The 16,517-nt window shown below is 38.2% G+C and overlaps 1 protein-coding gene across 6 annotated transcripts in view; it reads left to right on the forward strand.

The window, feature by feature from the left end:
- Positions 1 to 2,278: 2,278 nt before the first annotated feature.
- ARHGAP24 (Rho GTPase activating protein 24) overlaps positions 2,279 to 16,517 on the forward strand; it is a 460,450-nt gene continuing 446,211 nt past the window's right edge. The window contains exons 1-2 of one of the 6 annotated variants that reach the window (XM_055588999.1): positions 2,279 to 2,422; positions 8,009 to 8,209. In XM_055588999.1, the coding sequence (XP_055444974.1) occupies positions 8,030 to 8,209 (180 nt within the window). In that variant the 5' untranslated portion in view covers positions 2,279 to 2,422; positions 8,009 to 8,029. The other 5 variants (XM_055588994.1, XM_055588995.1, XM_055588996.1 and 2 more) reach the window with 5 other exon arrangements.

The raw sequence follows: 16,517 nt of genomic DNA on the forward strand, positions 1-16,517 counted from the left end.
CTAGACCTTCTAGAACTAAGCACCAAAAAAAAAAAAAAAAAAAGACATCCTTTTCATCATAGAGGATTGGAATACAAAAGCAATGTACATGTACATTGTAAATAGCATGTGTAGATGTGTGTATTTGTATGTAGGTATGCACATGCATATACATGTGTATGCACACATGTGTGTGAGCACATCCATATATGCGTATATGTGAGTATATACACATCATATGTTTATTCCGTGTGTTTTTGTGTGTGAACCATTACCTGTAGAAAGGTAATATGCTAGCATTTAGGCATGTTGTTGTTTAATCCCTAAGTCACGTCCAACTCTTTGCGATCATATGGACTGAGCCTGCCAGGCTTCCTCTGCCCATGGAATTTTCCAGGCAAGAATACTGGAGTGAGTCACCATTTCCAGAGGATCTTCCCAACCTAGGGATCGAACTCATATCTCCTGCATTAGCAGGCGTGTTCTTTACCACTGAATCACCAGGGAAGCCCAGCATTTAGGCATACAGCTCAATAAAATGTACTACCGCTTGACAAACCAGCATGTTAGCAACAGCTACAAGACATTTTTAAAAAAATAAACCAATACAATATTGTAAAGTAATTAGCCTACAATTAAAATAAATAAATTTATATTAAAAAAAGAGAATGGTTAGAACTCAGATATATATTGGTCCTCTGTAGTTATACTTCATGTAGAGTGCAATCACATTCATTTTACAAAGGTGTTAGGTTCCAATATCAACACAAATGGTGACAATCGGATGTGAACAAAACGACTCTCAAAAGTTACACACATCGCTCACAAATTGCAGTACTTTACCAACTCTGGCAGTTTTTTTTCTCATAGCAACAGAACACATCCCTATTTTTTTGAACAATAGCGGGGAGTTTGTGTTGCGTGGCCATGTGGTGTTAAATTGTATGTACGCAGAGGCTCTGGGATCACGCGTGCACTGCGACACACTCTCCCCACCAGAGCTCAGGCAGCTGACACTTGCTATGAAAATGCACCTCCCGTCTGTCCCACATGTGTGGGAGCACGTGTTCTCCCTTCTCCTCTAGCTTCCTTCTCCTGCTATTCTCTTGCGTTTCCTGAACTAGTCTTGTAGGTAAATTCAAACACATTGCAACTCTATGTCATATAGCATTTTATTTATAAACATCTTTGTTTATGTGTGTGTTCATATATATATATATTCTTTATTGAAACAAAGTTACAAATATAAATACCTATGTGTGTGGCTGTTGGCATCTAGAAAATTCTGTTAAGAGCATGAAATTCATCTCTGATTGCTTCATATAATATTTTCATGTGTTCCTAGCCCATCTGATTGCAAAAAGAACCATACGAATAGATACACAAACCAGTTTCCACTGCTGGAAAATAATTTAAAGCTGTGATCCCATCAAATGAGGGGATCTTTTTAAGCCCCAGCATGGTACAGTAGCTATCATTCAGGTTGTAAAGATACAACTTAACTTAATTCTGTTTTTGTTTTAGTTTAGGGTAACCATTTATTTATATTATTGTTCTGTTGCTTTGCTAAACACTGAGGTCATTGGTCCTACTGGAAATCTCATGAACTACCCAGCTGCCATAGCCTGACCACAAGGAAAATACTTTCCCAGTGCAGATTCAGTTAAACATTCTCTCAGAATCTGAGTGAGTGAACCATACGTTCCTTCATGCAAAACCAGAATTGATTACATGTATTTCCTGCCAAGGAAAAGGAAGTTTTGAATTTCTTCAGTAAGGGCAATTTCAGGTTCACTTCAGTTTGATGATTTTGACATTGTGTTTAGTACAATTTTAATGCTAATGGAAGTCTCCTGTGTCCAAGGGGGGAAAAAAATCAAGTTCTTACAGTAGACCATATTCTTTAAGGCATTAAATGCAAATTTACAACTTTCTGAAATACTCTTTGTAGGAATTCTATTGTGATTGTTACATGGCTTCACTCCTTGATTGGACAGTTGTTTACTGAATAGCAAGTAAGCACTGGGTATATTGTAGTGAGAAGAAGGAAGTCCTTGAGTTGGTGAAGTTTATGGGATCCTGAAGGGGTGATCAGCAGTAAACAGGTGAAGAAGCAGCAATTTAGAGAAGTGTCAGGAAGACAGAAGACAGAGTTCAGGGATAGACAATAACAGAGGGCAAGTGTTAGTCTTCCAGTCATGTCCAACTCTGTGCGACCCCCGTGGACTGTATCCCACCAGGCTCCTCTGTCCATGAGATTCTCCAGGCAAGAATACTGGAGTGGGGAGCCATTCCCTTTTCCAGGGGCTCTTCCCGACCCAGGGATCAGATCCAGGTCTCCTGCATTGCAGGCAAATTCCTTACCATCTGAGCCACCTGAGAAGCAGAGAATAACAAGAAGGAAGCTGATTTGCTAGGTGATTAGTACTGACAGTTGGAGGAGGTAGGTTTCAGGCTGAGACTTAAAGGATGAGAAGAGATGGACCATGTAAAGTTAAGAGAATGAGGCAGAGCAGCCTAGGTGGAGATCAGCAATCATCAAAACTCAAGGCATGAAAGGAGCTTCTGTGTTTCCAGAACTGAAAGTCAGCTGGTGTTACTATACTGTTCAGAGCTTTAAAGTGTGTATGTTATGGGGGGAAGTGTGAAGGAGGTAGAATGAGATTAGATTATGTTGGTAAACACATGCCAGATGATTCAGAGCCTTCTATACCATGTTTCGCAGAAGGCAATGGCACCCCACTCCAGTACTCCTGCCTGGAAAATCCCATGGGCGGAGGAGCCTGGTGGGCTGCAGTCCATGGAGTCGTGAAGAGTCGGACACGACTGAGCGACTTCCCTTTCACTTTTCACTTTCATGCATTGGAGAAGGAAATGGCAACCCACTCCAGTGTTCTTGCCTGGAGAATCCCAGGGACTGGGGGGCTTGGTTGGCTGCCGTCTATGGGGTCGCACAGAGTCGGACACGACTGAAGTGACTTAGCAGTAGCAGCAGCAGCAGGATACCATGTTTACGCCTCCAGATTTTAAAGTAAGTACAGTAGGAACCAATCAAAATTGTCCATGTAGAGAATCATTGTCTGATTTAATTTTTCAGAGCTCACTTTGGCTACTTTGTGGAGAAGGAAATGTGTGAGCATGTGCCTATGTGTTCATGTTTGTGGTTAAAAATGGAAGCAATGAGACTAGTTGCTGGGCTATTAGAATCATCTAATCAAAGACAGTGGTGGCTTGGGTCATAGAGTGGAGATGGAGATGGAATCAACTGGATAGATTTGAAATATCTTTTGGACGTATAACTTTCTGAATTTAAAGATACATTTGATGTTCAGGGTGAAGAGGAATCAGGAATCTAAAATGATCACTTTTTTTTTTTTCCCTAACTAGGCATATCATGGTAGCCTTTACTAAGATCAGGTTTTGGGCAAGATCACGTTTCAGAAGGAGATCATGTTCACTTTTAGATATCTAGCACCAAGCCTATTGCAAAATTTATTAATTCATCAAACATTTATTGAGCTTCACCATATGTCAGATGTTATACTAAGTATTGAGGATATCTGGTGTCCTTATGCTTATGGAATTACAGAGATGGTAGATTTCAGAGTGCAAGAAGGGACCATAGCTGGAAATCATCCAATCCAACATCCTTAAAGATGAAGGGTAGAATTTGAAGCTTTTGATTTTTGCAGAAATATCAAGACTCCTCTATAAAAATTATGGTTATCTTAGTAAAACTTAACTTCAATCAAAATAACTGTGGTATTATTTTCCCTTAGGGATATGATACAATCTGTTTTCATTTCTGTTTTAATGATTGTTACAATTAGTACCATTGAAATACTTTCTGATGCAATCTGAAGTCATGAAAATTTGGGCACTGTAGCCAGGGGTTTGGTGAGAGATGCTATCATTGGTTTGACTAGGCTTATAAACAACATATGCAAGAAGAATAATAAACCACATTCAAATGTGCACACGTTTTTTACTAAGGATTAATAGGAGACAAATGTGGAATTGGGCACTTCTATTTTTTATATTATTGATGGTAGGTTGCTAATTATCTTGAAGCATTTCAGAGGGGATTTTTCAAATTAAACAGAAAGCATTAACATGAAAGGAAAGAAATAAAGGGCTGGAAAGAAAAAAACTTGTTGTGCAATGAATTCTAGATTTTTATGTGTGCATGTGGGGGTGTGTGTTGAAATGTTTGTTTTAAGGACTTATTCAATTTGTAAGTTAGGATATTTGGTTAAAGAATTAATAGGTGATGATGAAATAGCAAGCTGTGTAGATGTGAACTGTTTAAATGCCAGGAAATGAAAAAAGATTATTTAGGGTGGTCTAAATACACATTGTCATTGTTCAGTCACTAAGTTGTGTTCGACTCTTTGTGACCCTGTGGACTGCAGCACACCGGGTTTTCCCTGCCTTTCACTATCTCCTGAAGTTGGCTCAGATTCATGTGCATTGAGTCAGTGATGGTATCTAATCATCTCATCCTCTGCCACCCTCTTCTCTTTTTGCGTTGTCTTTTTCAGCATCAGAGTCTTTTCCAGTGAGTCAGCTCTTCGCATCAGGTGGCTTAAGTATTGGAGCTTCAGCATCAGTCCTTCCAATGAATACTCAGAGTTGATTTCATTTAGGATTGATTGGCTTGATCTCCTTGTAGTCCAGGGAACTCTCAAGAGTCTTCTTCAGCACCACAATTTGAAAACACCCATTCTTAGGCACTCAGTCTTCTTTATGGTTCAACTCTCACATTCATACGTGACTACTGAAAAAACCAGAGCTTTGACTATACAAACCTTTGTTGGCAAAGTGATATCTCTGCTTTTTAACATGCTGTATATGTCTGTTGTAGCTTTCCTTCCAAGGAGCTTACTTATTATCTATATTAAGTTACAGCATTCATTATTCATTTAGAGTGAGGTTTACTTGGCTTTTTACACTAGGTCAAATACTATGAAAGAAAGGGATGAAAGATCCTGCCCTAAGGGCAGAACAAACTGGAAGCATCAGGCATGATCCAGGCTGCTCACACAACATGCGCACACACGATGGGAGACTGTTTCTTTCAGGGAGTGGTGATTGCCAAGGGAAAGCCCTATGGACCAAAGGAAGTTTCAAGATGTTTTGTAGAGATGAGAGCTTGTTCATCTAGAAGGTGTTTCAGGATAAGAAAGGGAAAAGTGGGTACTAAATGAAACAGATGGCAGTCAAATGACCTACATGAGGCTTAAAAGTAGTTTGAGGAGATGAAGATAGAAAGCAAGGCTGGAACTAGATTGGAATACATATAGAAGAGGCAGAGCTCCTCAGAGGATGGTTGAAATGATCAAAATAAGAAGTATATAGAACCAGAGCTCTTCTTCATCCCCTGTAACTGGAATGGCAGGACTGAATTCAAAGATATAATTATATATTAATATATGTATATTATGTATATGATTAATAGTTGTAATTATAATTAATAAACATTAGAATGATGTTATGTATTACACATATTTTATATATTTAATAATATAATAATATAAATATATATATATGGAGTCTAGAAAAATGGTACTGATGAACCTATTTGCAGGGCAAAAATAGAGATGCAGATGTAGAAGTTGAACATGTGGACATAGGGACTGGGGAAGGGGAGGGTGGGCCAAATTGGGAGAATAGCACTGATATACATACACTGTTGCTGCTGCTGCTAAGTCACTTCAGTCGTGTCCGACTCTGTGCAACCCCATAGACAGCAGCCCACCAGGCTTCCCCGTCCCTGGGATTCTCCAGGCAAGAACACTGGAGTGGGTTGCCATTTCCTTCTCCAATGCATGAAAGTGAAAAGTGAAAGTGAAGTCGCTCGGTCATGTCCAACTCTAGCAACCCCATGGACTGCAGCCTACCAGGCTCCTCCATCCATGGGATTTTCCAGGCAAGAGTACTGGAGTGGGGTGCCATTGCCTTCTCCGAAACATACACTATTATGTGTAAAACAGATAGCTACTGGGAAGCTGCTGTAAAGCACAGGGAGCTTCGCTCTGTGATGACTTAGAGGGGTTGGATGAAGGCGGGGGGTGAGAGAGAGGCTCAAGAGGGAGGGGATATATGCATGTTGTGTGTTAGTTATTCAGTTGTGTCTGACTCTTTGTGATCCCATGGACTGTAGTCTGCACCAGGCTCCTCTGTCCATGGGATTCTCCAGGCAAGAAGCCTGAAGTGGGTTGGCATTCCCTTCTCCCGTGGATCTTCCCGACCCAGGGATTGAATCCAGGTCTCCTGCATTGCAGATGGATTCTTTACTATCTGAGCCCCCCAGGGAAGCATAACACAAAGCTGATTCATGTTGTTGTACAGAAGACACTAATACAACATTGCAAACCAATTGTACTCCAATTAAAAATAAATAAATAAAATGGGAAGAAAAAAGAAAGAAACCAGGACAGGACAGGTGTCAAGGCCTGGCCACTACTGGGCAGGGAAGACAGAATGCACAAGGGGTGAGTAGCAGCTGGTACCTCAGGGGCAGGTGCTGCTCCATGAGCACATGCGAGGAGACTTGGTCAGTGACTAGGCCCTGCCTTCACATCAGCAGCCTCAGGTCCTCTGACCTCACATTTAGGGGCCAGCATGAACAGCGTACACCTCCAGGTCATCACAGAGATGCTGGAAATATTTGTCCGGGCACTTCCCCACCATCTCCATAGCCTTCTCCTCCATGGGCATCTTAGCATAGAAGCTAAAGCGATTCTCATAGTGCTTCAGTTATAGAGGTCCAATGATGGAAGGGTTGATCCTTGTACCTTCAAGGAAGAAATGTAGATAGTTGAGGGCTGACAATCGAAACTTCATGGAGTATACAACTAGACTTGTGTATATACAAATTAATTGAAAAAATTCGTGGTGAAATAAAGACTAGATAGAAAGCAACTTGTTTTCTGGAATTAAGCTGAAAAAATAGAAGCTTTGGAATGAATATGCCAGCACAGAATTATTCTATGTTTTATTAATTAATCTGTATCCTTATATCCTCAAGAAAGACACAAGGGTCAGAGTGCAGTTTTCACTTCATGAAAAATGCTTAGGAATAAACATTAGCAAAAGCCTGCAGGAAGCCTTTGGGACAGGAAAATGTCTTTTGTTCTTAGCTACTTTTCCCTGGCTCTTCCAGAAAACCAGCTACTTACTGTGGCAGCTTAGCATCTCACCTGTTGATTAATATTGGCTCTAAGATAGACTCATATGCTTGATATGTACCGTGTGTCTGGCCTTGTGTTCCTTCCCGCATAACCTTGAAATTTTCTTCATCATGCAGTTGACTGGAACATACCACTCACTCCAGAAGTCTGAAGGAGATGCACTGGCCAAGCCGGGCTATTTTTCATTTGTTTGCATTTTTCGTCAACATTTTTCAGCTGCACTAATTCTTGACCAGCCAAAGAAACTCTCAAGGGAGAGAGAGAGGCAGAGACAGCTTGAGAAATTCTCACATATGTAAAACAAATGCCTTCCATTGAGGTTTTTAAAATAGTCCCTCTAAACTTTAACATGTGTGAGACTAAGTTTGCTCAAATAATCACAGGCTTGCACTAGCAGGCTCCAATCAGTGCACACCAGACACAGAGGCCCATTATCACGAGAGTCCTGGGTTTGTTTGTTTTTTTAAAGGTGGTTTTTATTTTGTCTTCAAATATTGCCTCTTGTGACCATGGTGTAGTGGTGCGCATAGCTGCCTCCTCCAACTTCTTAACACATTACGTCTAGAACTTTCCTATTCTTTAATTCCACTTTGGAAAAAAGAGATATTATCACATCGTTGACTAGCTCATTTAGGGAAGACACAAGGAACTCTGTCCAAGTTTCCTCCAGGAATATTGTTGTCACATTTGTGGTTTGCTTCTAGAAATTTGGAATGTGAGTTGATGTACATTTTTCACTATTCCTCCAGCATTTTTTTTTTAAGGGACAGGTAATTTAAGAGGGGGTTGGCTATATCAGAGCACCTTATTTTTGTTGTTTTTTGTTTGCTACATAGGAAAAGTCCATCAGCTTGATAATGGAGGAGAACAATGACTCCATGGAGAACTCCCCGCAAGGCCTAGGGAGGAACAATGCTGTGAAGTGTGGGTGGCTGAGGAAGCAAGGAGGCTTTGTCAAGACTTGGCATACCCGTTGGTTTGTGCTCAAGGGTGATCAGCTCTATTACTTCAAAGATGAAGATGAAACCAAGCCCTTGGTAAGTAGGAAAAAATAAAAAGCACTTTAGTGCTTAGTAGCCTAAGAAGTGGTGGGGTTTGTTAGAAACTTGGAGACTGAGGTCAACTCAATCTCCCTGGTCTCCTTCAGTTCACTGGCATCTTTCACACTTTTACTCATTGTTTACTTTGGTTCAGGAGGATAAACTTGCTAATTGAGGCCAAGAGACAAATTTATACTTGTTGAATATTAATTTTGACTTTTACTAAGCTGGACCAAAATATCTGAGTTCCAGAGATCTCATAAATAAATTAATAAGAATATCTTTGAGAAGTACTCAAAAAAATAAAAAGAATATTTCATATTGGTATCATGACAGTTATAGGGCATTTCCATACTTGTTACTGATTTCATCATAGCAAACCAGTAGGGGACATGGGGGTTATCGTATGAAAATATTGATGGACCTCTGTTAGAAGATATATATATTGTAGCCAAAGCATCTTTCCTTTTCTCAGAAGCAAGTTGAAAGATTTGAAGGAAAACTGTAACTGGAACTTTAATTTATGAGACATTGTCAGTATCTGTTCTCTGGGGGCTTCTCTCTGCTTTAACTCACATAAAATATGGATGTAGTGCTAAACCCAGACAGTGTTCATACATCCAACCAGCATACACAATATAATCCCCCGGGGACAGTTTCTGTGTTTCTTTGTGGTTTCTTAATGGTCTTTTAGTTGCTTGTTTACTTCTCATTTCCTCAGCCACAGATCTCTGGGTTGCAATTAGGAAAAATTCTCCATCCTTCCCTGTAGCTACAACAAGCTTTCTTAGCTGTGATCATTGCTTATCAATTGATGAAAGAAGATGGGAATGGAGGCATTCCCTCTGTGTTTTTCCTTCATCTACATCTATAAAATAACTAAGAGAAAAAATGTTTTAGGGTAGTTTACATAAACACTAACGGTATGTTCTTGGGGCTATTTTCCTTGTATTAAAATTTGAGAACTTAATTAGGAAGTTGGATCAAGGCTCTGCTTTAGTATTTTAAATTCCTCAGACATAATTTAACAAACTTCTCATTAGTCTAACTGAATTATTAATACATAAAAGTAGCAATGAAATTACATTCTCCACTCATTTTTTGAAATTTCTGTTTTTTAGCATACCTTTACCAAGGCCGAGCATTTGACTAAGAATTGGTATATATATGTTATGAAATGCTTAAAATAATCCTTCGAGGTAGGATTAGCCTCATGTATGAAGAAATCAATGCTTAGGTATAAAGCATATTACCCAGAGTTAGATAGTGGTGCCATGTTTGCCTCTAGTTAAGTCCAAGTTCATATGCTTTCATTCAAAGATCTCATAAATAAGTTAATAAGATTATCCTGTATTTATGTCATGACAGCTATAAGGCATTTCCATAAGGACAGGGAAGTCTGGCATGCTGCAGTCCATGGGGTCACAAAGAGTTGGACGTGATTGAGCAACTGAGCAACAGCAATGACATTCCTTTCATCATAGCAAAACAATGGGGAATGTGGGAGTTATTATTACAAATGAAGAAACTGTGGCTGAGATGAGCACCATCATATAGAGATCAGAGGCCAAGGAGTTTTGTTTGTTATCTTATACTCTAGAGTTCTTTTCTCATTGTACCTTGTTTTATACTATGCAATACAGTAAGGTATTATCTTGAACATGAAATTATTTTTACCAAACTCAGGTTAATGTGAAAAAAAGTAGAACATGAGGCATTCATTATGGAAACTTTGATATGGAGGACCATGTTGAATACAGAAGGAGATGGATGAGTAACATTCAATATTTTATTCTATGGACTTTTGTTCTGGCATACTTTGGATGGGCTGGGTTGTTAACCAGAATGAGTACAAATTAAATCATTAATTAGGTCTCATCTAGAACCTAAACAAAGGATTAGGGGAGCAAACGGAGGTTTTAGGAACTGAGTGACTGGAGAGCTGAAGCAGACTAAACAATTGTTCTGACTCTTTGGTGAGTTCAACGTACCTTCTAGTAATGAAGATTGGCTACAATAGATCAAGATTGAGCTTAATGTTTCTAAAATTTGAGAACCTGCAGATGTCAGAGAATATGTACATGAACCCCTTAAACTGTTCAAAGAGGATATTGTCAAATTGCCTTGGTTATTGTCCTCTGTGGGGTTTCTCAGAAGATCGACAGAGTCACAGTATTCTGTGCAATGTAGTTATTTTGATAAAAAGTTGGAAATTTAAATAAGAAATGCAAAAACTTCTGATCAATTCAAATGAAATTTGAATTGAAGTGAAAATTAATTTAATTCATAGTATTTCTAAGATAAGCAGTATTTTGCTATTAGTATGTTACTAGTATTTGTAGACATAATATGTGAAACTAACAAAATAGAGTTATATTGATAAGAAAATGCTAATTCTTATACAAACGAAACATAGATTACCATTATTCCTCCATAAAAAAGTTTTCATATTTTTTATTCCTAATTATTATTTGTTAAAGATTTGCTGTTAACAAAGTAAGATAATTTGGGGTGAATAACTTTGAATTATTATTCATTTTTGGACAATCTTTCATGTAAGCACCAGGAATTTTGACATTGTAGTTTTAAATTTTAATATTTTGCACAGATGTTTAGACATGTACACACAGAATCAGATGAAAACAGCAGTGTCTATGTCAGAGGACAGTTTGTAATTTGAAAGGACTGTGTATTTGTCCATGAATGGATTCATTCCTTACTTTAAAGTGAATTTTTAAAATGAGAAATAGATGCCTGCCTGACACATTGTAAGTGCAAGGCACATTTTTGGATGAGTTGGTGAGTCAATAAATGATATCTAAACCAAGCAGGGTTGGGCCAGGACCAGGTGCTGTAACATGGACTATTCTCAGCTTCATATATCAAAATCATAACCTCTTTTTCAAACAATGTGGTTTAAATCACATTAAAAAAATCCTGTAGTGACATATCATAGAATAACCCTAAAAAATTCAATAAGTAGCAATTGAAAGCCTTGGAAAAATGTTAAAACAGGGAAAAAAATGTTATAAAACTCCTCACTTTATAGATAAAGGATGCATGTGTGTTTGTGTGTGTGTGTGTGTGTGTGTGTGAGAGAGAGAGTGTATGTATCAGCCAAGAGATATTGTTGGTGAGTAGCAAATAACAAACTGAAAATAAAATTTCCTTGCTCCTGATCCAATGTTCCTTCAACTTAGCCTTTTGCCTGCTCACAAATCCTCAGCTTTTCTTTAGATTTGTTTTCAGTCAGAAGGACTATTTTCAATATGGGCACCTTCAAGCCTAAGAATGCCCTTGGCCTTCATATTTTTTTTGCTGAGGGCTATTTAAATAATACTGGAGGAAACATCACTAATGAAATGAAAAAATTTACTCTTCTGAGCATTCCTAACCAGCTGAAAATTTTCAATAAACTTAATCTGAATTGGTTTTCCTCTTTCTTAATAGTATTTCTAAAATTAAAGTATTAAAATCCTTGAAGTATGTGTCCCTCCTATCCTAGAAAAAGCCTATCAATTTATTTTAGTGAAACTTTCTCTGAGTTTCCCCACTCAATAAAGAGAGTCAAGCTCCATCATTATCCTTGTTATTAAAAACTACACATCTGTTGGGGAAACATGTAAATAGAATTATAATTGTGACAGACTAACATGTAAGCGTGAAGTACTCAGAAAGCACAGATATAATTAGTGCCAGGGAGGGAGTGATGACTGGCTAGAGGAGTAGAGGAGGCTGTGCAAAGCAGGAAGTGACCCTTAACTAGGATGTTGAAGATTGGTGGGAATTTTCCAGGTACCTAAACTGGAAAGAGGAATTCAGGGCAGAGGAAAAGATTTGGAGTTATAGAATAGGTATCTAATTCTTACGGAAATTCATTTTCTGAGTTCTAGAGGCTGAAAGTCCAAGATCGAGATGCTTCCAGTACTGGTTTCTGGTGAAGCCTGTCTTCCTGGCTTGTAGAAAACTACTTTCTCTCTGTCTTCACATGGCCTTTGCTTTGTGCAATGGAGAGTGAGAAAGCTCAGGTGTCCTCTTCCAAGGACACGAGTCCTCTCAGATTAGCCCCATCATTATGGCATCATTTACCTTGATTATCTCCTTGTGAAAGTGACCATACAGATGGAAGGAAAACTTAATTGAGAAAAGTATATTCATTAACATAGGGTTTCAACATATTTGGTGTTATGGATTGAATTGTGCCCCCCTCCATAATTCACATTAAAGTCCTAGCGACATGGAGGATTAGGACTTTAATGGGAATGGTGGCGGGTGCAGGGGCGGGCACAGTTCAATCCATAACACCTAATATGTTGAAAACCTATGTTAATGAATATACTTTTCTCAATTAAGTTTTTCTTCCATCTGTACAATTTTCATGTCTACTAGAACCTAGTATATCTAATTTAGTACATTATAGACTTAATTACTTAAACTTAACATTGATGTACTGTGTTCTTATTCAGGTTGCACCTTGCTTCCTAAATATTCCACAATCTGGGCAAGTCTGGGAACTTAGAAAGTCTCTAAACTGACCCTTGTATTTTCTTCTTGAGCAAAAGGCAAAAGCCCCTCTAGGTTCTCCTTTCTCTGGCGACAATATCTTTTTGTAAATGAGACTTTCCAGCCTGTAGCCAGAATTCCCCTGGGGTTCTACCTCAACGTGTAAGTGTTTTATATTTAAAATACATCAAGCTAAAATATTTAGTATCCTATAGTTTTAAAAATGAAATTTTAGTTCATCTTAGCCCAAACTTACTCCAGAAACTCCACTGTTTGTAATTATCATGGAAACAGATTTTATTTAGAACAGATTTAAAAAATAAAGTTGATTTGGTTGTTTCTGAAAAAACCAACAGAATAGTGATGTATGCAGCCAATGTTTGAATATATACCAATGTATCCATAATTTCTGTTACTCATAGGCCACTGCTGTAAGCATTTTATAATTCTGTATTTTTTAAAATATTTGTTTAATACTTATTCTATTTTTAATCTTTAAAATAATGTCCTGTTTATACACAGAAAAAAGTTTAAAATTATACTGTACATAAGAATTTATTTAAAAAGAAATCTTTCATCTACCTTCTGTACCCCTAGGAGTTCTGGATAGCTATGAAAAATGTTTTAAAACATATTTTAAACTAAGCTTGTGACAATATCTGTATGGCTATTTTTCATTAATAATCATGACAAATGACTGTGGCCTTATAGATACTATAACAGAGGGGATGAAGCTGATACATAGATAAAAAGTGATTATTATAGTTATCTTAAAAATAAAGCAGTTATATAGATTTTGTTAAATGAATCTAGTGATAAATTCCTAGTGCTTTTGGGGAACAATTTGCTTTACTTCTATCCTGAAGTATATTATTACTTAAATAACTGCCGAGTCTCAAGTTTGGCCATACTATTGAATATCTCTAATATACCTTGGGTACTAGAACTTGACATACCCTGGAAAGCATCGATTTTTAGAAGCCAACCTGGGACTCCTGATAAAACGACTAAAATCCAAACAGGCACTAACCCAATTAATCTAGTCTAGACTTCCTACAGCAGATATTGATCCAGTTGTGTGGGAAGGTTTTTTTTGGACCTGATGAAGATGACACTGTATTAGATCACAATGGATTTTCTTACCTTAAAGAACAAAGTGATTTTAAGTGAATTATAACCTGAATCCTGACTTCTAAATGTGCAAGAATTGATTACTGGTTTAAGAGTAAACTCTAATTTTATATATCTAATGAAACGTGAGTTAATGAAATCTAGAAATCTCTAAGGTAATTGGTGTTCTCTGTTAAAGTATATGACCCAGAAGCAGCCAAAGTGCTGATTATGTGTGTAAAATAATGCTGGAAACACACATAACTGACTTTCTGTATGTATGTGTGTGTGTGTTAGTCACTCAGTCATGTCTGACTCTTTGCAACCCAATGGACTGTAGCCCACCAGGCTCTTCTGTCCATGGAATTGTCCAGGCAAGATCTTCCTGACCCAGGGATTGAACCCATATCTCTTATGTCTCCTATATTGGCAGGTGGGTTTTTTTTTTACCACCTGAGCTACCAGGGAAGCCCAACTGACTTTCAGTGTAGGATCTAAGTCTCTTGGCATCCTAAAAGACATATAAGAAGGATTTGTGTGTTATCATAAATTTTTAGGAACTCTTACCTCTTTTCTAGAAATCATATCAAGGTAGTGTTATTAATAGTGAATGTTTTATTCTGCTATTGGTTGAATAATTTTTTATTGCTTATAGAAGTCATCTAGGCATGGCATTTTATTTTATATCAGTGTGGTTAAAAAAATAGGCTTTTGAGTCAGTTTATTTGGGTTGAATTTTGATTCGTCTACCAAATAACTATGATATATTAGACTGAATAAGCTGGTTTTAAACTTCAATTCACTAATCTGTACAATGGGAAAAGAGGTTTATGTGAGATCAATTTATGTAAAGAATTTTAGAAAGCAGTAGCATATAGTAAATATAAAGTAAATGTTAGCTATTTTTATAACATTAATTTGACAAAAAAGAATTTATTTCTTGAGATGGTCATACTCATCATTCTTTCACTTGGTTTTTTTCAACATATATTTGTAGAATTCTAATGTTCCTGCAGTTATTATGCTAGACTCTAGAAACAAAAGATGATATAACTGTTACTGCTCCTCCGTCTATGGGATTTTCCAGGCAAGAGTACTGGAGTGGGATGCCATTGCCTTCTCCGACTATAAAAAGATCAGATCAGATCAGATCAGTCGCTCAGTCGTGTCTGACTCTTTGCGACCCCATGAATCGCAGCACGCCAGGCCTCCCTGTCCATCACCAACTCCAGGAGTTCACCCAGACTCACGTCCATCGAGTCAGTGATCCAGCCATCTCATCCTTTGTCATCCCCTTCTCCTCCTGTCCCCAATCCCTCCCAGCATCAGAGTCTTTTCCAATGAGTCAACTCTTCGCATGAGGTGGACAAAGTACTGGAGTTTCAGCTTTAGCATCATTCCTTCCAATGAACACCCAGGGCTGATCTCCTTCAGAATGGACTGGTTGGATCTCCTTGCAGTCCAAGGGACTCTCAAGAGTTTTCTCCAACACCACAGTTCAAAAGCATCAACTCTTCAGCGCTCAGCCTTCTTCACAGTCCAACTCTCACATCCATACATGACCACAAGAAAAACCATAGCCTTGACTAGACGAACCTTTGTTGGCAAAGTAATGTCTCTGCTTTTGAATATGCTATCTAGGTTGGTCATAACTTTCCGTCTAAGGAGTAAGCGTCTTTTAATTTCATGGCTGCAGTTACCATCTGTAGTGATTTTGGAGCCCAGAAAAATAAAGTCTGACACTGTTTCCACTGTTTCCCCATCTATTTCCCATGAAGTGGTGGGACCGGACGCCATGATCTTCGTTTTCTAAATGTTGAACTTTAAGCCAACTTTTTCACTCTCCACTTTCACTTTCATCAAGAGGCTTTTGAGTTCTTCTTCACTTTCTGCCATAAGGGTGGTATCATCTGCATATCTGAGGTTATTGATATTTCTCCCAGCAATCTTGATTCCAGTTTGTGTTTCTTCCAGCCCAGCGTTTCTCATGATGTACTCTGCATATAAGTTAAATAAGCAGGGTGACAATATACAGCCTTGACGTACTCCCTTTTCTATTTGGAACCAGTCTGTTGTTCCATGTCCAGTTCTAACTGTTGCTTTCTGACCTGCATACAGATTTCTCAGAGGCAGGTCAGGTGGTCTGGTATTCCCATCTCTTGAAGAATTTTCCACAGTTTATTGTGATCCACACAGTCAAAGGCTTTGGCATAGTCAATAAAGCTGAAATAGATGTTTTTCTGGAACTCTCTTGCTTTTTCCATGATCCAGCGGATGTTGGCAATTTGATCTCTGGTTCCTCTGCCTTTTCTAAAACCAGCTTGAACATCAGGAAGTTCACGGTTCACATATTGCTGAAGCCTGGCTTGGAGAATTTTGAGCATTACTTTACTAGCGTGTGAGATGAGTGCAATTGTGCGGTAGTTTAAATGAACAAGGGTTTAAAATGAAGTTTCTTTCTTTCTCAGGTGAAAGTCCAAAGTGATACTAAGTGAGGAGATCTGCTTCAAATAACTGTTTAGAAACTTAAGCTTCTGGAGACTTTGCAGTTTTAACTTTTGGCTTTGAAACTTATCATAGGATCATTTCCTTTCCAGTAATCTAGAAAGAGTATAAAATAGACTACTGCATAGAAGGCTTAGATAGACCATTCGGTGTGCAAGTGCCTCTTATCACTTCTATTCATATTCCA

Source organism: Bubalus kerabau, chromosome 7 (assembly GCF_029407905.1).
Source record: "Bubalus kerabau isolate K-KA32 ecotype Philippines breed swamp buffalo chromosome 7, PCC_UOA_SB_1v2, whole genome shotgun sequence".
In the NCBI taxonomy this organism is placed as follows: Eukaryota; Metazoa; Chordata; class Mammalia; order Artiodactyla; family Bovidae; genus Bubalus; species Bubalus kerabau.